General features: G+C 42.1%; 1 protein-coding gene across 1 annotated transcript; it reads right to left on the bottom strand.

Moving 5' to 3' along the window:
- Positions 1-1,011: 1,011 nt before the first annotated feature.
- Positions 1,012-11,299, bottom strand: LOC122941415 (perlwapin-like). Its single transcript, XM_044298655.1, has 6 exons — positions 11,169-11,299; positions 8,732-8,920; positions 7,218-7,403; positions 5,891-6,028; positions 2,627-2,764; positions 1,012-1,375 (listed from the first exon to the last, which is right to left on the bottom strand). The coding sequence occupies exons 1-6, from the start codon at positions 11,287-11,289 to the stop codon at positions 1,317-1,319; spliced, it is 831 nt and encodes a 276-aa protein (XP_044154590.1). The 5' UTR covers positions 11,290-11,299; the 3' UTR covers positions 1,012-1,316.
- Positions 11,300-22,913: the final 11,614 nt, after the last annotated feature.

Below are 22,913 nucleotides of genomic sequence, written 5' to 3'. Positions count from 1 at the left end.
TAGGGCCCCATAGCAAAACTTAGTATAGGCCCCGCTGTCCTGCGCAGTTTTCACATATGCATGGATCAGTCACTCCCAGGCATGATAGAACACAAAGTACAATGCCCCAGATTTTACACTTTTTTTTTTAAATGAAGCAGATAAAAAAAAAATTATGTTGGAAAAAGTGGAACAGGTGTTTCAAGATTATGCCGCTCATTATGAACACCATATTTTTCTATGTATTTACACTAGAAATCTGGCTAAATACATTGATACATCTCCTGCTTCCCTTTTATTACAAAGCTGACTGCCTGCAGCCACCACTAGGGGGAGCTCAGTGCAAAGGAATTTGTGCCATTGCCTTGGAAGCTTTAATCATCTCTTTGCATTTTAATCCCCCTAGTGGCAGCTGCTTTAAAATGCTGTGTTTTCACATGGGAAAAGAAGAAGTTCAGTACAGGGCCCCCCTCCCCCCACGCCCCATAGCAGTCGCATGGTCTCCCTACGTTGCAGGTACGCCACTGTGTAAAGCCATAACATAATAAAGGCAGCATTCTGACACCTGTTTGTTTCTCTGGTTGCTCTTACGAGCAGGAGGCAGGGGAGAGCAGTGTGAAGCAGCATCTCATAGAAATACACCGGTGATTCTGCACACAGCACACTCAGATAGGCAGTGTGAGTCAGCGGAGTTTTATAACCCTGTACCCAATATTGTAAAGTCTCACCTACTATATCACTGGTCTCTAAGGTAAGGCAGAAATTATATCTTCACCAATACTCTATACATGGATGGACATACAGAAGAACAAGAAGGACTGAGCTTGGTGGGTACAGGAAGAGCTGTCAAGAGGGGTCTTATAGATACCGATGTCATCTTGTAGTGCTGTACACAAGAAAGACTGAGATTCTGCCTACACAGGTGAGCAAGCTCTGGACTGGTGGTCAGACTGGAATCACATGGTGCCCATAATGAAAGGGTTCAAATGTATGGATGCGACTGAGCTGAATGAAACAGATTACAAATGGTTGGTGTAGTAATATTTATTCATTCTTTTGCAAAATATACAGTAAAACATATATAAAAAATAAGCAGCAACCAAAATGTAGAGGAACAAAAAATAATGCGGTGCAACCTATGGTTTAAAGAAATGATGTAAAAACCATTAAAACTAGGCAAAGTGATGGCAAATGCTAAAGAGGGCACAAGCATTATAGGACATGACCCGGAGGAAAACACGCAAGCAATCGTCATATCATAACACATGGAGGTTGTATGGTGATTGCACCCTGGTATATAAATAAACAGCTATATGCACAATGCAATGTACCGCTCTTCATTTTTTTCCTCCAATGATGACTATTGAACCATTGCCAGTATGTAGGAATGAAGGAACTGAAATAAAAGACAAGAGATTTACATTAATCTTCCCTGGTCCAATCATTTCTAGTTTAACCTATTTGGTCATTATGTTAGACTTATAAATATATTAGGTAGGTATGTAAGCACCACATATATAAAATTGTATTAGGGATTATATAAGAAGAAAATCTCTTCATATAAAGTTAGAATTAGAATTGCTTATTTTCATAAAAAGGGGTAACCCTATAATAAACTGCATGCTCTCATTTGAAAGAAAAATCTGTAAGGTCACCTTGTGGTCATTCATGGTCCTGTACATTTGTCTGACCTTTTTGCTGCCATTATTTTTTCTTAATCTCTTTATCGTCCATTAAGTATATATTTATCATGAGCGAAGACCAGTTTGTGCTCCATGACAGACATACATATGATGTTGATCTTGCCAGTACTGTCACTGTAGAAGGAGCACAGCTGGCACATATAGCCAGGCTCCTGCTGCAATAGCCGGGGTTTCAGTACTCCAGTCCTGGCAATTAAACATCTTAGATGCTGTGGTCTATAACGACCATGGCATCTAAACTGTTAGACAGGGGGACAGTGAGGGGCCTCGCAATGACCTCCATTTCTGCCATTTATGGAAACTTATTAAGCCTTGCCAGAGGCAGAGCCTAATCGGCTGCCTATTAGTGTGAAACTGAAAGGTGCAATACACTACAATACAGAAGGTGTATTATTTAAGTGATCAATCAATCAAAAATTCTGAACAAAAGTGAGAAAAGCTTAGCAAAATATTAAAACATATAAACACATTTTTTTTATAAATGGCTGTACAGGCCCTGGGAGCTGCCTCAGATGTTGTGGTAAAAATTTAATTGCAATTGGTGTTTTTGCCATCGATGTGGAGTTAAATGTCTGCAATCGGCGTTATTGCCAATCACAGACACTAACCACGGGGATCTGCTGTTTAAAACAGCAGAAACCCAGAGGCTATGGCACCCACTGCGCTCGCAAGTGAGCGCCATCTTTAAAAACCCTACTTCTCTCTTACGTGTCGAGAAGGGGTTAAAGGGGTTGTCTAGAACTATAAAAACATGGCTGCAGTCCAGATGTGAGCGGAATCTAAGCACTAGGGATTAGTATGGATGAGGGTCTGTGTGACTCTGGCCATCATATGAATGGTGAAACATATCTTGAACCTCCTGCCTGGTCACCAAAAGAGCTTGTTGCGCTCCTGCCTGGACTGAAACAGCTACATTTTTCTGAAATAAAAATGTAATTTCTTACCATTCAATGCCTTGACGCATGTGTTTCCACAAGTTGAGCAGCACTTGAATAACGTTGGGCAATCGTAGTCAGATGAGCAGGCCTTGCTGACCGTTTGGGAAGGACACTGGGTGCTTTCGGGACATTCACCTGCCCTTACTAAAAAAAACACACACAACAAACCAGTTAGTGAAAAAAAATTTTTTAAGAGTTAATTGGCGAAGCTAAAACTCATTAAGTTTTCCCTTTAAGTGCAGGGATAAGGTGTGTTATATAACATCTATCTACTACTAATGTCCTTTTGGACTTATTAACACCTTTTTTCCCTTGCACCTACCAATTTAACTAAAGCTTAACTTTTAATGATCATAAATAAACTTTTTTATTTGTGCTCCGATACATATTTAGTGATTTAAAATTTTCAGTTTCACTGTCCTTTTTTGTCTTTTAGAGCTTGTTGTCAGTACTCTTTGCTGACTTATTAAGCCTCCTACTTAGATTTGACACTCTATTGCCATGCTGAGCTGCGCGCTTGCCCAGATTTGTAATGGCATTGTGTCTAATGTTTTCCTCTACACACTGGTATCAGTGATAACTGTGTTAAAATTCAAGCCTCACGCTGCCCCCCGACATGTTTCGCCGTTTCACGGCGTCCTCAGGGGTAAGGGCAGTGTTTGTGCGTGCTTTGCCTCACTTCCGGCTTATAAGACCTTTGCTAGTGATGCGTTGGTTGTGCGCCTTACTGGGGGCGTGACAGGCGTCTTCACTGGGCTTCTGATTGGATAGGTCATGGGGCTCGCTTTCATGACGAGCTGACTTCGCCCCTTGACGTCAGATGTTTTCCCTTTCTCTCGTTTTAATTGGTGCGGATCATCACTGAGCGCTGCGCTTGTTAGTGACGTCGGAGCTCTCTCGGCTTCCGTGTCACTGCGCTTGTCTTCACACTCTGTTCGTGATCCGAACTCCACATTGCGCATGCCCATGGACTTCAACTCCCACGATGTTTCTGCACAGCTATTGCCCAGGTAACCTCCGCCATAGCCTATTGGCATTATCATTTGACATTATGTTCTATGTCTCTTGTTCTCCGACACCATTAGCCGTTTATCCGCAAGTATCCTCCGAATTTTTGTCATATTATCTCCCTCATTTTGAATCTGCTTTCCAACTTATGGATTAATTTTAAGTTTAGAAATATCCCCCTTAATTTTACTTATATTTCTGTGCATTTCTATATTTGAGTGTTTTCTTGGGGGCTAAACTTCTTTATGATATTTGTCATCATCGCTACACTCCAAATAGGTAGGGAAGGGGTGATGATATAGGAGGTGTATGGCCTTTGAGCTTTTTTTGACTTGAATGGTTTTCTTGCCATGTCTCATACCTAAATTTAGTTATTCTTTAAATGATTTAGTTTCCAATTATTAACATACCCGGCTCCATGGCAGATTGGTAATGCCCTGCTCTTTATTTCTCCTTTTCGTTATATTCATCTCTTCGGATTTATTTATTTTGGCGAAGCTAAGCCTCATTTATGCACCACTCAGACAGTCCTTTTCAATTTAATGTATTGCCTCTATTTTTAGTAGTGTGACCTAGACATCCTGATGTTCCATAAAGCTACTTGTACTTTCTGCATTATGGGACAAGCTATGACATGTGATGAAATAATAGGAAGATAATCATCTCACCGTGTACGTAGAGTCACTTCCTATTTTTTATGGGAACAGGTTTCTGCGCTGCATGAATAACAGCCCTAATGTTCTTCACAACACTGAGCATGAATTGGGTAGGAGAACAACCCCATTCGTGTGTGTAACTACCAGGGTAGCAGGCGTAGCAGCAACGCAGGGGCCCATCTCTACACAGAGGTAAGGTGCAGTGAGTGATGACTATGGATGATTCGTTTTTGCATTATCCCATTCGTGTATATTGTACCTGCATCTGTGATTATTATGTAATTGTTTCCTATACAGCGATGTTACATTGTACTTAGTGACATATTTCATGTGCTAAGCTGTGGTGTGGATTATCCCTGTACTGGACATCAATATGTGCGTTGTTTCTGGCCTATGGCATCATTTTGTTTATAATTCCTGTACTGTGACATCGTTGTGTTTATTATCTCTGTACTCTGACATCACTGTGTTTATTATTCCTTTGCTGTGACATCACTGTGTTTATTATTTATGTGTTGTGACATCACTGTGTTTATAATCTGTGTACTGTGACATCACTGTGTTTATTATTTATGTGTTGTGACATCACTGTGTTTATAATCTGTGTACTGTGACATCACTGTGTTTATTGTCCCTGTGCTGTGACATCACTATGTTAATTGTCCCTTTAGGGCTCTTTCACACAAGCGGATGCGCGCAGGTAATCCGCTGCGTGAAAGAGAGCCAAGCCCCGTTCCGGACAGCAGAGACACGGAGCATTAACATAATTGATAATGCTCCATGTCTTTCTGTGACCTTTTTGCTACAAAATCACGGTGACAACTTTATCTTATAGTAAAAAGGTCACAGAGAGGCACGGAGCATTATCAGTCATGTTACTGCTCCGTGTCTCTGCTGTCCGGAGCGGGGCTTGGCTCTCTTTCACGCAGCGGATTACCCACACGGCATACGCTCGTGTGAAAGAGCCCTTGCTGTGACATCACTATGTTTAGTATTCCTGTATTGTGACATCACTGTGTGCATTATCTCTCTATTGTTTCATCACTTTGTGAATTATTCCTGTGCAGTTGTGAGACTAAAATAATACACTTTTCATTTTCTCACTTGTTGCTAAAGTTGGTCCTGGTAATTTTGGTATGGGTCCCCCTGCCTACTTGTTATGCCCGTTTCTGGCTGTATATCTACAATATACTCAATGGCTTATTAAAAACTCTGCTCAAAAGAGTGAAGGGAGGTGAAAGGTCTAGATAGTTTTAGGTATGTTGTGTTCAGAAGACATCTAATATGGTTGTAGAGAAGTATTCTGGAGTGGCACTTGTAGTCCATGATATATCTTTTTCATTAGTGCATTATGGTGGTTTTGAAGGCTTACTAAGTGTCTATGTTATGGATCTGCATTTAGTATTGGTAGTTGTTATGATGGTCTGCATTCTGCTGCTTCTAACATTTTAAAGCTAATGTGTTATTCTGGGTTTTTCCTGTTTCTTCCTTCGGTCAGTGGACTTGATCTACAATGTATACACTGGATTACAAAGTTTGCCATTGTCCATCAATTTTGTTTATAGAAATTTCTAAAATGTTTCTTAATTCTGTAATCACATGTTACCTTGAAGAGGTTTCTGGCATTCTGATCTGCAGATTTTGGGGCAGCATTTGTAGCCATCGATGCATGATGCCTCATCACAGAATTGCCGTTCTTTTATGAGACAAGTAGAAAAAGCCTCTTGAGGACAGAAGCCACTTCCTAGAAAAGTAAGAAAGAAAGTTCTAATATAGTGAGTCACTTCACATTTTGCAGAAAGGCTAATTTCAGATTTTATTTTTTACTTTGACAGTAGGATACATTTTACAGGGCCTGCAGGACAGATTAGGCTAGTTTCACATGAGTGCAACATGGCACACTTCTGGGCTGGTTAAATGGGCCCAACATGGGTCTATTGACCTGAGCTATCAACATTTTAGATCCTTATGATGTTGTTAATTAAGGTAATTACACAAGTGGTCGGGTTGGGATATTAAGCTGTAATATGAGCAATAGCATTGCCATTACTCCTAGAGGCTCTGCTCTCTCTGAAACTACTGCCCCCCTTTCCCTAGAATATAAACATCATGGGCATCGCTGCGTCCAAAAACGTCCATACAATTAAAATATAACCTAAATTATGCTAAATTATGCTAAATTATTTAATATAGGCAGTGTTCGTGTCCATTAAAGTCGTTATCCTTTCAGCTATGCAAAACTGGACTTTTTTTTTAAAGATTTTTTTTGACTTCAGATTGTCCTTTGGTAGCTCTAAAGTAGTCTGAAATCAACCTCTGTATTGAGGGTTCTGTGCCCCTTCCCCTCATGTTTTATGCCATAGCTCTCTTTGTTCTGATTGACTACATTGTATAAGCACAAGCTCACGAGGATGTGCTGAAATCGAATAATTCAAACAACTAAAATACCAGTTAGGCTTGTCACATCACCGTTCAGCCTTTCTGTTCTCCTGCTCTGTTTAAAACTGAAAAGACGGATTCGACACATAACTGAGCTGAACGGAACCGAAGGACCCCGTAGACTATAATGGGGTCCGTTAGGTTTCTACTCAGAAGATTTTGGAGCGGAATAGTGCATGCAGGACTTTTGTCTCCGCTTCAAAAATCTTCTTCTGAGCGGAAACCTAACGGACCCCATTATAGTCTATGGGGTGCTTAGGTTCCGTTCGGCTCAGTTATGTCCTGAATCCGTCCTTTCCGTTTTCTTGCTCCTAAACGGAGCAGGAGAACGGAAAGGCTGAACGGTGATGTGAACGAAGCCTTAGAAAAAAACTATTATCAGTTAATTGCCCATAGGCGCATACACATAAATATACAGTATATATACTGAGTGAAGAGAGAATCTAGAGATGAAATCATTCCCAGTCCTATCCCTGCAATAAAGATGAACTTACTTGCTGTGGGAGTGGACCCCATGCTTGGTTTGCTCATGTCCGCTAGAGTAGGCACACAAGTATTTCCACAAGCCTTTTTGCAGCACTTAAAGGTTCCAGGACATTCAGAATCAGACGTGCAGTTGTCATTACATCTCACAGTAGAAGAAAAAGCAGTTTCAAAGGATGGGCATGTGCCTGGCTTAACTGTGGAAGAACATAGGAGGAAATTCCAGGTAATTATTATTTTTCTAGACGGAACGTGTATTACATCTAGCAGGCTATATAACATAGTTGGAATAAGTGAAGGATTAAGGTATTAGGTTCCATCTGCATTTGTGAAGATATAAGAATAGGGGTCAATTGTGTGAGACATGTGGAAGGGTTGATGGAAAGATATCCTCCACACTTCAAATATTTTGAGTTTCAGTAAGGCCTCATGCACACGACCGTTGTTTCATTCCGTGTCCGTTGTTCCGTTTTTTGTGATTTTCTGCAGACCCATTGACTTTTAATGGGTCCGTTGAAAATTCGGCTAATGCACCGTTTGTCATCCGCATCCGTAATCCGTGGTTCCAGTCCGTCAAAAAAATATAACCTGTCCTATTTCTTTCACGGAAAACAGTTCACGGACCCATTCAAGTCAATGGGACTGTGAAAAAACGCGTGCGCGCGTCCGCGTCAGTTTTTTTCCTATCATTTGCATGGCAAACTTGACTTAGACTTTTTTTTTACTTTCCTTCATGTCTGGTGATTCTCCAAAAATAAAGGAAGACACACAGAAACAAAACGGAAACGGAACAACGGAACCCCATTTTGTGGAAAGGAACACAACAACAGTCGTGTGCATGAGGCCTAAGTCTTATGAAAACATGTGTCCCCATTTCATATGTATAATGATGTAGCAGAGCTGAACTTGAACTCGTTGAGGCTGCGCCTCTTTGTACCTCTTTAAACACCATCTTACCTATAGAAGAATATACCTATAGAAAGTTGAGTAACTTTACAAAAACATTGTATTTTTTTATCTTGTTCTGATCAGCTGGTATTTCCATTGTCCTGCACATAACATGGAGCCAAACAGACCCCATTGACTATAACGTGGTCCATTCAGTTTCTGTTTGGGTGTCCACTTCTTATTTTTTTTATCAAAGAAAAAGTACTTTTTCAGCCTTTTTGGGGGCGGGATCTACAAACGAAGCTTTCAGCACAGATGTTAAGAAGCACTTAGCTATAGAATTACTACTAAATGACTGTTGCATCTTTACCCCTCAACAAGTTAAACAATTGTAGCAGTCCCAAAAATGAACCCCCAACAGTTGGGTATGATATGTCTGATGACTGATGCTCTCATCTGTTTAGCTGGCTGGAAAGCCCCCTCTAAATGCATATCTCCATTGGTAAGAAAAAATATCAGCAAAATGTAATTACTGTAAATAGTTTCATGCATTCAGAAGGTTTATTAAGAAGCTGATACCAACACGATACCCTTGTGATAGTGATGCCATGTGCTGGGTATGGCAGTGAACACTTACCCTTTGCTGGAGGTTTGCACATATAGTGGCAGTTATCAGGGCAGCACTTCATGTCCCCTAGGCAGCCATCGTCCCTCATGCAGAGCTTGTGACATATCTCATTTTCGCTCTTAATATAATACCTCTGAGGTGGGCAACTTCCAGGCTTTGTATTGCCTGGATACATATTGATGATCTTATTATACAACCCTGTGGAAAATCATTGAACAAATGTCATATGTTAGCCATTACTAAATACAGAAATATATACCGTTATATTAGTGCTTAGGAATGTAGAGTTAAAGGGACTTTCCAACTGGATAAGTGATAAATGTGTGATCGCTAGGGATCAGATCGCGAGAGAATACAGTGTGTCTATCATAAAGAAAATTTAGATTTTAGTACTCTGCTTAGTTGACCCAGAACTATGAAAGAACAACCCTGAAGCCTTTTCGTCAATGCATTACATGGACGGCCATTCAGTTGAAATGTATGCCTAGACTTGGCTCCTCCAGCCTTAAATGTGTCACCAAAAATGTTATATGTCAGTTAAAACCAGGTAGTGACACATCTCTTTTTTTCTAATCCTTTTTTATTTTCTTTATTCTGTTTCCTGAACATAATTATGGAGATAGCCGTCTTGCCTGTTCTTCAAAGCTTTTAGAAAGCATTGCAAAAATTGCTTTATGGCAGCCACATGGTCCATAGACACAATGGTCAGGAGGGGACCTCACTGACTTCTATGGGAGAGTTTTCTAGGCACGCTCTGTGACCTGTGCAGAGGTCATTGTACAAGGAAAGAATAGATAAACTTTGACAATCACCTACTGTGATCCTGTCTTATCTATACACAGAGGTGATATCATTACAACTCTTGTTGTAAACAATACACAACCTACATAGAAAATGCCAGACCGCTTATACTAAATCATTCATTAAAGTGCATATGCAAAAAATTCATAAATGGAAAGAAGGAACATAGGACAATTACCCATACTGTGTCTCCTCCAGGATGGCGCCAACCCCAACGCACGTTTCGGCGTACCTTCGTCTGGGGGTGACGAAGGTACGCCGAAACGCGCGTTGGGGTTGGCGCCATCCTGGAAGAGACACAGTATGGGTAATTGTCCTATGTTCCTTCTTTCCATTTATGAATTTTTTGCATATGCACTTTAATGAATGATCATGTTGGACGAATAAGGACCTGTATCCACTGTATGTTTCCTCCAGTGATGTCGTTTTTATCTCCTGCACCAATTTCTTTTAATCATGTCTGTAATAAATTGTGAGTTTTGTAATAAAGGATTTAATTTAGTATAAGCTGTCTGGCATTTTCTATGTAGGTTGTGTATTTAATATGATGGCTGCCACAGGCTTAATTGTTACTTGAATAAGTAATCATCCCATGGTTGGGGTATATAATCGGACGTTGTTGTAAACAATGTCCAGCTCACCTGCTGCCTCTATCCCTTGTATCGACTTCCCTGATGCACGGAGACCTTGGTAAGACCTTGAAATAGTAGAAATAAAGCGATGAATCCAGCATCAAAGTTAGAAAATATTGTGGGTTCCTTTATTCGGTGTAGTACAGATCCATACAGTGACAGCATCACCTCAGTGTTCCAAATGAACGTCTACGCGTTTCGAACAAACATGTTCTTAGTCGTGACCGATCAGAAATCCAACTGGCCGTGTCTATATAGGCTAGTCGCAACCTCTCCTCCCACCTCCAGGTGATAACTAGAAGGAGCTGATTGATGCTGTAAAGATACATGAGTTCCTTTTTTAGGTTCAAGCCATTCGGATATCTTGTTTTTAATCGTAGAATCCAAAAGGCCTCCCTGAGGTGATGCTGTCACTGTATGGATCTGTACTACACCGAATAAAGGAACTCACAATATTTTCTAACTTCGATGCTGGATTCATCGCTTTATTTCTACGATATCATTACAGGCAGGATTAGAATGACAGATAACTACAATAAAGTGATCTGTACAGAGCAAGAAGTGGCGCCCATAATTTGGCTTATAGGCCAGTGTGAAAACTGCAAAGTTTTATGTTTTTTGTTTAAATATAGATATTAAAAATTAAACATACCATTGTCAAAAATTCTTTAAAAAATATGTTAAACGTGTGATATAGGTCATTTTCTTTTTCCACTCTACCTACAGCTTTCTGACCCCTGACAGCTGATATTCTGTAGGTAGAGTAATAGAGGTTGAGTAATAGAGAGCTGTAGGGGCTCCATGTAGCATCAAGAGAAAAATCTGAAACTCATGGACATACAGTAAAGGTCCATGAACTTCTGTGGGAACCTGATTACATATCCATTGAATCAACCCTAGGTATAGAAGAACCTGAACTATTGTGTATATCATTAAAGCATGACTGAAAATCACAGCAGCCATCATAAATATTAACATAGCAAATTATTAAAGGCTTTTCCTCTGCAACCTACCGGAATCATGGTTCTTTACTGAAGTACTGATGACCAAGGAACAAAGAGAAAGCAGCAAGAACAGAAGAACGGAGGTGTGTCCCATCTTCGTCATGGTGGAGAATGCTTTCTTGTACAGCATTGTCAGACCATTATATATCCTACCATTTTTACAGTGGGGGTGGTGGCATGCTGGGGTGTGAGGAATGGATCTCTTAGGAACTATTTTAGATTCCTTCTGAAAACTAAATAAGCTGTTGTAGTCACCCTGCCTAAAGCTAATTATACTAAGTAATTTAAAGGCGGGTGACTCATCTACTTTGCATTTTGGGTCAGTTGGGATAATACAAGGGCAGTAGAGTACATAACTCTTAGAAACGTGTAGAGTAAGGATGACAATGAGTAATATAGAATTGTTATTATAGTTCATAGCAAGTAAAGAATAGGATCATAAGGAGACTATTGGGGCAGGGCATAGATTTATGTAGTTAATGATAACTGTGTATTATGGAAAGCGATAGTGGGAAATGGCTGCAGATCTCTGGAGGAAAGGAGGCCAAATTAGTGGAGGCCAAATTAATCATAAGCCCATTCCCTATTCTAATTTTCAATATTGGACCCTAATGTTACTTGTTACGCTCATGCAGAATATCAAAATAAATTTTTACAGAGCACAGTCTCTATATGTTAACCTCCAGCAACCCCAACAATCAGTTGATCCCATAGGCTGCAGCAAGTTATTAAAGGGGTGTCTCATCTCAGACATTTGTGGCATATTGCTAGGGTAATGCCACCAATTTTAGATTTCAGATAAGTGCATCTTTCTCGAGAATGGGCCTCCGAATGCAAAGGAGAGCGGACTGCGCAAGCACGGCCACTTTCCATTCGCTTCAATGGGAGTTAGGAAAATAGCAGAGCTCTTGCTTGTCTATTTCCAGCAGTCCCATAGAGGTGGCCATGCATGCGTGGTGTGCTCTCCATTCACTTCTATATGACTTCTGAAAATACCTGAGGTTATTTTTGGAACTTCCATAGGAGTGAATGGAGAGGACGCCACGCATGCGCAGGACACACTACTTCACTTTCGAGGGCTTGTTCTGGAGATATCAATTTTCGCAGATGACACTAAACTGTGTAAAGTAATTAACACTGAAGAGGACAGTATACTACTACAGAGGGATCTGGATAGATTGGAGGCTTGGGCAGATAAGTGGCAGATGAGGTTTAACACTGACAAATTTAAAGTTATGCACATGGGAAGGAATAATGCAAGTCACTCGTACATACTAAATGGTAAAACACTCAGGGTCCATTCACACGTCCGTTGTTTCTTTCCTGATCTGTTCTGTTTTTTTGCGGAACAGATCTGGACCAGTTCTGTACCCATTCATTTTCAATGGGTCCTGAAAAAAAATCGGACATTGTGCTGTCCTATTTTTTTCAGGACCCATTGAAAATGAATGGGTACAGAACTGGTCCAGATCTGTTCTGCAAAAAACAACGGATGTGTGAATGGACCCTAAGACTGACATGGAAAAGGATCTAGGAATTTTAATAAACCGCAAACTAAGCTGCAAAAACCAGTGTCCGGCAGCTGCTGCCAAGGCCAATAAGATAATGGGTTGCATCAAAAGGGGCATAGATGCCCATGATAAGAACCATAGTCCTACCACTTTACAAATCACTAGTCAGACCACACATGGAGTACTGTGTACAGTTCTGGGCTCCTGAAAACAAGGCAGAGATAGCAGAGCTGGAGAGGGTCCAGACGAGGGCAACTAAAGTAATAACTGGAATGGGGCAACTACAGTACCCTGAAAGATTATCAAAATTAGGGTTATTCACTTTAGAAAAAAGACGACTGAGGGGAAATCTAATTACTATGTATAAATATATCAGGGGTCAGTACAGAGATCTCTCCCATCATCTGTTTATCCCCAGGACTGTGACTGTGACGAGGGGACATCCTCTGCATCTGGAGGAAAGAAGGTGTGTACACAAACATAGAAGAGGATTATTTACGGTAAGAGCAGTGAGACTATGGAACTCTCTGCCTGAGGAGGTAGTGATGGTGAGTACAATAAAGGAATTCAAGAGGGGCCTGGATGTATTTCTGGAGTGTAATAATATTACAGGCTATAGCTTCTAGAGAGGGGTCGTTGATTCAGGGAGTTATTCTGATTTCCTGATTGAAGTCGGGAAGGAATTATTTATTCCTCTAAAGTGGGGAAAATTGGCTTCTACCTCAAAGGGTTTTTTTTTTTGCCTTCCTCTGGATCAACTTGCAGGATGACAGGCCGAACTGAATGGACAGATGTCTTTTTTCAGCCTTATGTACTATGTTACTATGTTACTAGATAGGTGTGGGTCTGAAAAGTGGGACCTGCACCGATCTGACATTGGACAACCCCTTGAAGCACTATCAACAGTCTCAAATTTGAAGGAACATCCCTAATTTCCATGGCTTTCCCAGGCTGAAATGGGGCTTTTATAAGCTCTGCAATAAGTGGGTGGTCTCATGTGGGTTTGGGTCTTCTCTGGCAGATTGCTGACAGGTTCCGTTTGAAGGGGGTTTTCCAGGTGAGTAGTTGTGGGAGCTACCGGGTGCACACTCTCCAGTGGTGGGTGCCAACAAACGACTTTGTCTTGGCTAGGGTATTTACATACAGGGCAGAAAATTGAACCTTTGCCCTAGATGAAGGAAAGCCTGGCAATTGCTCAGGGGATTTCTGGGACATTCAACAAGTTTTGCAACAAAATCAGCTTATCCCGCTTACCACAGAATAGGGAAAAAAAGCATCTGATCGATAGTGGTCCAGCTGCTGGGCTTCCCATGATCACAAAAATGGTCATTCTCCTGTGTGAATACAGGTTGAGCCTGCGTGCTGCCACTACACTCATTATCTCTAGGATTGCTGGAGATAGTCTAGTACATAAATGAGATGCTTAATCCCTATTCTGTGGATAGGGGATACATTCATTTTGTAGCTCAACCTCTTGAATGTCCAAGGAACCCCCAGCGCTGTTGGTAGGCTTTCCTTAATCCAGGACAGAGGTTCAAATTTTTGCCCTAACCCTTGCCAAGGCAAAGAGGTTTGTTGGTACACTCCAGCGTCTCGGGCATGTGCATGCCATATACACCCTCCTCCCTGCTACTCCCCTGGAAAAAAAACCTCAAAGGGAACTTATCATCAACCTGCCAGAGAAGCCACACACTTCCTAAGAAGTGTCACCGTTATTTGTTAGTTTCCCTCACCCACTAATGATTGACAGGCTGCCCCTCATTTATGTGACTCTTCTCCGGCACACACTTCAGGGATTATATACTAATCTATTCCTAACGATACCATTGAAAACACTGTGATTATTATTCAGAGGAGACACAAGACAAAGGGTAAATAAAGAAATTGACTGTCAAACCATTCCCATTTCTGGAGGTTGTTGTATTAATCAGCTCTTTCTAGAAAAAATGTAGTCGGAGAGCGTTTTTCAAAAAGATAAATGGAATGATTAGCTTCTATTAAGGAATGCTGATAATCAATGGCATGTCAATAAAACACGTGGTTACTTGCTGTAATATGTAGTGTGAACAACAGCAGGTAAGTAATTATTTTGGCTTCCGTTTCTGTTTTTGAGTCATCACACCTTCGACATATGACTGTAGAGATACAACCAGCTGAGCAAGTGTTTTTTATATTATGGCTCATCTGTGTGTTGGGCATTTTTGAAAACACTGAGCTGTTGGTAGGCTTTCCTTAATTTAGGGCAGAGGTTCAAATGTTTGCCCTAACCCTTGCCAAGGCAAAGAGGTTTGTTGGTACACTCCAGCCCTTAGCGTCTCAGGCATGTGCATGCCATAAACACACCTCCCTGCTACTCCCCAGGAAAAAAAACCTCAAAGGGAACTTATCATCAACCTGCCAGAGAAGCCACACACTTCCTAAGAAGTGTCACCGTTATTTATGAGTTTCCCTCACCCACTAATGATTGACAGGCTACCCCTCACTATTGTGACTCTTCTCCGGCACACACTTCAGGGATTATATACTGTACTAATCCATTCCTAACGATACCATTGAAAACACTATGATTATTATACAGAGGAGACACAAGACAAAGGGTAAATGAAGAAATTGACTGTCAAACCATTCCCATTTCTGGAGGTTGTTGTATTAATCAGCTCCTTCTAGAAAAAATGTAGGCGGAGAGCGTTTTTCAAAAAGATAAATGGAATGATTAGCTTCTATTAAGGAATGCTGATAATCAATGGCATGTCAATAAAACACGTGGTTACTTGCTGTAATATGTAGTGTGAACAACAGCAGGTAAGTAATTATTTTGGCTTCCGTTTCTGTTTTTGAGTCATCACACCTTCGACATATGACTGTAGAGATACAACCAGCTGAGCAAGTGGTTTCTATATTATGGCTCATCTGTGTGTTGGGCATTTTTAAAATTTAAACACTCCTCTACTTACAATACCACTAAAACTACAGTAGCTTAAAGGGGCATTCTGGTTACTACAAATTATCCCCCTGATAGGGGTTAAAAGGATTTTCCCATTAAAACATTTGAGACATAGCACGGGCAAATGCCTCAAATGTCAGATAGGTGTGGGTCCTACCACTGAGACCTGCTCGTATCTCGAGAATAGTGCTCTCCATTCACTGCTATGAGACTTTCAAAAATAGCTGAATGAGCGCCCTCTGTCCCATAACAGTAAATGGGAGAGCAAGCCATGCAAGTGCAGCCACTGGTCCTTTCAACCTCAATGGGACTTCCGGAAATAGCCGAGCAACCATTCTGCTGTTTTCAGAACTCTTATAGCAGTGGATGGAGCGTGGCCACACATGCGTGGCTGCTCTCTCTTCATTTCAGAGACCCTGTTCTTGAAACAGGAATTGGTCCCAGAGATGGCCCACACACCTATTTGACATTTGAGGCATATCCTAGCGATATGCCTCAAATGTTTACATGGGAATACCCTTTTAACTAATTGATTGATTAGGGGGAAGGGGGGTCGCTGAGACCCCTAGTGTTCTTTTTAATTGGTGAATGGTATCCCCAAAATGATTGCAGCAGCTGGTCTACTATGCTCTGCTGTGAATAGCCGAGCCCAGCTATCTCAAAAAGTCTCATAATGATGAATAGATCGACATTTTCCATGCTCGATCAGCTACTGCATTCACTTTAAGGGTACAGCGCCCCCGTTCCCAGGATCATTGGGGGCCAGGTGGTTGAACCGCGGCTGAAAAATGCTTTTTGCCTATTCTGTGGATAGGAAATAAGTAGACCTCATGACACAACCCCTTTTCTTAGAAAAGGCCATGAATATTTGATTATTGGGGGTAAGACTACCAGCATCTCCGCTGATCAGCAAAATGAGGGGTCTGAGGACTGTCCTCTTTTGAACACCATTCGACAGTGTATTCAGAGACATCAGATGATTGCAGCAAACTCCAAGGCACTGCCAATGTAAAGTGTCGTTCAAAGCTTTATTTCAGAGCTCAAACAAGTAAAACAGTCACATTACGGCATGCAAGCCTACTACAGCTCATATAAATGTAAATATATACATCAATGGGAACACTGAAAAGAATGCACTGTATTAAGTAGCATCAGGTGCCTACTTTTGTTTATATGGCTGGATTAGTCCATGTGATGGTTTATGCTGTATTACGTCAAACCAGCTAACAATAGGTTATATGCATATGACATTGGTGACACAGTTTCAGCAGGGTGTGGATGCCACATGGCATGATGACATCTGCTTGCTGAGAACAATAGACGAATGATTTCATTGTTTATGAGAATCGTATTCACATCCATTATATGCATTATGGGAAAATGATAAAAGAAACCCTGAAAAACTCAATAGAGCTGAGATTGATAAAGTATAAACTTCCAGTGGAGCTTGGTCAATGATTAGTGTTGATTGAGCACCAAAGTGCTCAGGTGCTCGAGTAGAACACCTCAGGATGGAAGTCAATGGGAGAACCTGAGCATTAAACCAGGCACCCCCTGCTCTGAAGAGGGGAGTGTGTCTGGTTCATAGTAAAAGGACAGAAATTGATGGAAACACCACTGAAATGGTTTGGGAACAGCATGGGCAGGATGTCTGGATGCATCTTGGACTCCCAGGTCGCTGCTGGGAACGTAGTTGTCCGAGAAGTATGCCACTTTTACAGACTGACAATAATATGCACAAAACCGAAGATAAAATCAATTTTAGAGGAAAAATTGTTAGGAAACATTCTTTCCTGTATATTTACTTGTATATAGAGTGCGAGTGCTGCCAAAAATTACAGGGAAGAGGCACTCCGATACAAACTGTAGATCACATAAAGGAGGGCCTCATTTACATTGTGGTACAATTTTTCAGGTAGTGGGACTCCTACACTCATAAAGCCTATGCACTAAGGGAAAGGGCTGCCAAAAATTACAAGGAACCGGCACTCCATTACAGTGCCTGCTGCCGAGCTGACCATCTAAAAAGATTTGTGGGTGAGGGCCTGCTGCTGAGCTGACCATCTAAAACATTATGGGCAAGGGCCTGCTGCCGAGCTGACCATCTAAAAAAAAATTTGGGCAAGGGCCTGCTGTCGAGCTGACCATCTAAAAAATTTTGTAGGTAAGGGCCTGCTGCCGAGCTGACCATCTAAATAATTATGGGTGAGTGTCTGCTGCTGAGCTGACCCTCTAAAACATTATGGTTGAAGGCCTGCTGGTGAGCCTCAAAAACATTATGGGTGAGGGCCTGCTGGTGACCCTCTAAAACATTATGTGTGAGGGCCCGCTGCTGAGCTGACCCTCTAAAACATTTGGAGCGAGGGCAGCCTAATAAGCATGTTGATATAATGAGGATGAGAAAAGGGAGATTGAACCATATATCCTTTTTAGTGGTGGAAGCGGTGCATGGGAATACAGTGTATTTATAACACCAGAAAAGCCACAATTAGAGTGCCTTTATGTTCAGTTATTTTGCCCCCAGCAGCACTAAATACATGCTCTGACAAAACGCTGTCAGCGGGGCAGGCAAGCACCTCGAAGGCGTGGAGCGCCAGTTCGTGCTACGTGTCCAGCTTGGACAATTAATAGTTGTAAAGCACACAGGGATCACTGAAGACGCTAACATGGTCTGCAACATAATCCTTCACCATCTTCCAAAATTTTTCCCTCCTTATGACACTAGGTTGAGGGTGCTGGCGGGGTGTCATGAAACTGTCCCAGGCCTTGGAGAGTGTTGCCCTGCCTCTGTTGGAACTGCTGTGTGTTCCCCTCGTCTCCCCTCCTCGGTTAGCCAAGGAACTACGTACCCTGCCGCCAGCGTTGTCAGATGGAAATTTTTGGAGCAATTTTTCCACAAGGATCTTCTGGTATTGCATAATTTTATTCGTCCTCTCCACCACAGGAATGAGAGATGAGAAGTTCTCTTTGTAGCGGGGGTCGAGAAGGGTGAACAACCAGTAATCGATGTTGGCCAAAATGTGTACAATGCGAGGGTAACAGAAAAGGCAGCCTAACATAAAGTCAGCCATGTGTGCCAAAGTCCCAACAGACAAGACTTCACTGTCCTCATCAGGAGGATGACTCTCAATCTCCTCATTCTCTTCCTCCTCTTCTACCCATCCACTCTGAACAGATGGAATAAAACTTTGGAGGGTACTACCCTCTGTAGCGGAGGCAACTGTCTCCCGCTCCTCCTCCTCATCATCATCCAATTCACACTGAGAAGACGAACTGAGGGTAGTCTGGCTATTACCCTGTGTACTTTCTTCCCCCATTTCCACCTCATCCACATGCAAAACGTCCGCCATTACCCTGTGTACTTTCTTCCCCCATTTCCACCTCATCCACATGCAAAACGTCCGCCTTAATTGTGAGCAGCGAGCGTTTGAGTAGACACAGAAATAGGATGGTTACGCTGTTAATAGCGTTATCGCCGCTCAGCATCTGTGTTAATTCCTTAAAGTTGCGTAAAACCTCACAGAGGTCAGACATCAATGCCCACTCGTCGCTTGTGAAGAGCGGAAGCTGACTGGAAAGGCGATGACCATGTTGGAGCTGGTATTCCACTACTGCCCTCTGCTGCTCACAAAACCTGGCCAACATGTGCAACGTGGAGTTCCAGCGAGTGCTCACGTCGCACAACAGTCGGTGAGAAGGCAATTGCAAGGGCTGCTGCAGTGTCGCCAGACCGGTGAAAGCTTTTGATGACTTTCGGAAATGGGCACAAACGCGGCGCACCTTCACCAATAGCTCAGGCAAATTGGGGTAGGTTTGAGAAACCGCTGAACCACTAGGTTGAACCTGTGGGCTAGGCATGGTATGTGTGTGAGCTTGTCGAGCTCCAAAGCCGCCACCAAGTTACGGCCATTATCAGACACAACCACGCCTGGTTCTAGGTTGAGTTGCGAGAGCCACAGCTCAGTCTGGTCCCTTATCCCCTGCCACTGCTCTGTGGCAGTGTGCTGTTTGTCACCTAAGCATATCAGTTTCAGCACAGCCTGTTGCTGCTTCCCCACTGCAGTGCTACACTGCTTTCAGCTACTGACTGATGTCTGACTGATGCTGCAAGATAATAATTCAGAGATGGAGGAGGAGAAGGGGGGGTTACAGCCACTAACGTAGGTGCTGGCGGTAACCCTGATAGAAGTAGGGCCCATAATCCTTGGCGTCAGTAGCACCTGTGCCATCCCAGGGTATGAATCGCTCCCGGCCTCCACAATGTTCACCCAGTGTGCCGTCACTAAAATGTAATGTCCCTGGCTAAAAGCACTTGTCCATGTGTCAGTCGTTAAGTGGACCTTCCCAATAACTGCGTTGGTCAGTGATGGGATATAGGTAACTCCATTTTGTCTCTCTAAGCAAACGTGTATTATAATTACACCTGACCAGTACATTGTCTCAAGATCTCCCTTCCCCCTTACCCCCTTTGGAATGTGAGAAACTTCCTGAGCGGTTTCAAGATTACCCATACATTCCTAAAAGTTTGAACAGTTTCACCTTATAGGGTCATCATAGCTCTGATGCATGGTAGCCTATGTGTCCATACTTGATTGGTCAAATGCTGTTACTATGAGTCATCTATTATGTTAATGCGGAGCTCATGTGTATACATACTATAGGTTGAAATAAATGCTAACATTTAACTGATTGGATGTAAAGAAAGTTCAACCCCTCCTATATCAACTGTTGCCCCCCTGCAAATAAACCAGAGTGAATTGGAACAAGGCACATGTCTGGTCTTCATTCTTATTCACCCTCCTGGTACCAGTACAAGACTTAATCCAAGCTTACTACCGAGATCATTGACAGGGACACAATGAGGTAAAGGGGTCCAGATATTGCCCTACAGCTTGGGGGCTCGTGTTTTCGGGATTGGGAGGTTCATCCTCAGGTCTACAGTAAAATACATCAATTTTTGTCCTCCTTGGACCTGGGGGCACTGACCAAAATCTCATCCAAGTAAGTTGAACCATCTATTTATGATTTCAGTAGATTGCTGTGTCCGGGGCACAAGCCATTAAGCTCAGGGAGCTAAAGTTGATTATAAGAGACTCCGGGAGTCCATATCATTAGAGATAAATAAAGTGCACTATGAAGAAATACTGTTCAGGGAACAGAAGATTACAAGCTTGGATTACAAGCTTGTGTTGTGGAAGATCGTTATACGCCCCATTTTTTCGGCTAGGATCTGTGATCTGCCGACCCGGAAAATACGAACCAAAGTGGCGGTCCGAAACAACAATAGTCGATAGGGGTCCAAAGAGTATAGAGAGACATTAAGATATAAATCAGCTGATCAGTTGACAGGTCTTGTCGGCGCTATTTCACTGCAGTACAGCCAGTCCTGACAGCGATTGTCTCACTTATTCTTTGAACTATAAATACTAACATGGGAGGACAAGGGTCTAAAACTAAATTCCCTAAACCAGAACCAGGAGAGACTTGCAAAATCTACGTAGCTCGTGTTAGTCCAACAAACTATTACCTGATCAACCCGTGGGTAGATAATCTAGCAGGCTGGACTGAGGTAATGAATGCTGCAGATCCATTCCCCAGGAACGGTGATAATAGTATTGATCATATGGATATGGTCAAAGGACTATGTATAGGTGATAAAACAGCCTGGCCGCATTTTGATGCTGATCCTTCCTGGGACATGGAGTACATGTCCAGGGGAGGAGAACAGTGGCTGGAAATAGCCCCCCACTGGTATGATGCAGGTAATGGCAAGAAGAATAAGAATCTAAAAAGTCCCAAAAATGATAGGACTTTACATGAAATAGAACAGGAGGTAGGCACAAAGAAGAGAAGTCAGAAATCCCCTCCACCTTATAATAAATCTACCCCCACGGCACCTCTGTACCCAGTTCTGACTCAGATTGAGGAAGATGCTGTAACAGCGGTTATACCATTAAAACTAGAAGAAAAATACCGACCCCCCACGCCAATATTTGGAAACATAATAGAGCGCGGTTTAATTACTGGCACACCGTATACTAGTTATAATACACGCAGTACAAGTAGACTGAAAGATGAAACAGAACAGGAAGAATCAAAAGAGGGAGTCCAAGTAATCACTCCCTTTCTGACAGTAGGACAACACTTAGTAAAAAAAGCCCATAGAAATAGAATTATTAAATATTGTCCCAAACCCTCCATAGCCCCACTGGGGACTATTACATACCTAAAAAAAGGCTTGTAGAGGGCGCAACTATGGGATTGGGAGAAGGTCAAATCTATATCTATGATTGCACAACGTGGTGATGCTCCAGATTATGTATGCAATACAGAAGAGGGTCAGAAAAGAATATGGGAGGAGATTGAGGTCCATATGAATGAGGTATTCAAACTAAAATCTTCATTGCCCGTGGCAGTGGCCTGCAAACAGAAATCTGCTGAAACAGTCACTGAATTCTGGAAAAGATTCATTGATTGCTGGAAGACTGAGGCCGGGCTACCTGTACGTGACAATGATAGTTTGATTATCTCCACATTTATAAACAATTTGTCAGACAAGCTGATTTTAACTGTGAAACAGAATGTTATGCCAGGCTGGCAACAGGGATGAAAATCTGTGAGAATCTGTGAAGTTAGAGCTTACAGACTGTGCACATCAGAGCTCTGGTGGCTCTGGTGAGTGAGAAAATAGAGCAGTGTCAGGAAGATAAGTGTATTAAAGGAAAAGAGAAGTTGGTTGAAAGATAATAATAGGCTGGTGCATACTGAGTTATGATGAAAAGTGTCCATGGAAGTGACTGGGAGAAATTGAAGGTTGGAGAAATGAGTAGCATTTCTTATTACAATATGGAGGATTTTGAATCCTACAGAGAACAAAGAAGTTGCCATGTGGCATCCCTTCCCCCACCATATCTGCTGTAACATTCAAAAGTCATTATTTTACCTGTAGTTCCACAAGAACTTTTCCTGTTTTCTCTCTGGAATGTGCTCTTACTGAAACCCCCCTGAGGAATCAACCCCCCTCCATATGGGGATGGGGGGGGGGGGGGGAGGAGGAGGAGGCTGGTAATTGGTAATGCATCTGCAGACTGTGAAGATACTAACCTGTGTTATCTATAGATCTTACAGACAGGGCTCCAGCATTGGATTAGATCCAATGATGTTTGCAAATCCACTAGTTAAGGAAGTGCCCATGTTCAATCCTATCAATCTAAGGTTGCACCCATTCTAAGTCCTTATTCAGATAATATTTAAGTAGAACGTTCAGTGATGGACAGATTTACTTCTCGTGCCTTAAAC

Source organism: Bufo gargarizans, chromosome 6 (genome assembly GCF_014858855.1).
Source record: "Bufo gargarizans isolate SCDJY-AF-19 chromosome 6, ASM1485885v1, whole genome shotgun sequence".
Classification (NCBI taxonomy): Eukaryota; Metazoa; Chordata; class Amphibia; order Anura; family Bufonidae; genus Bufo; species Bufo gargarizans.
The sequence above is the reverse complement of the archived record's forward strand: the minus strand, read 5'-3'. Positions and strand labels throughout refer to the sequence as shown.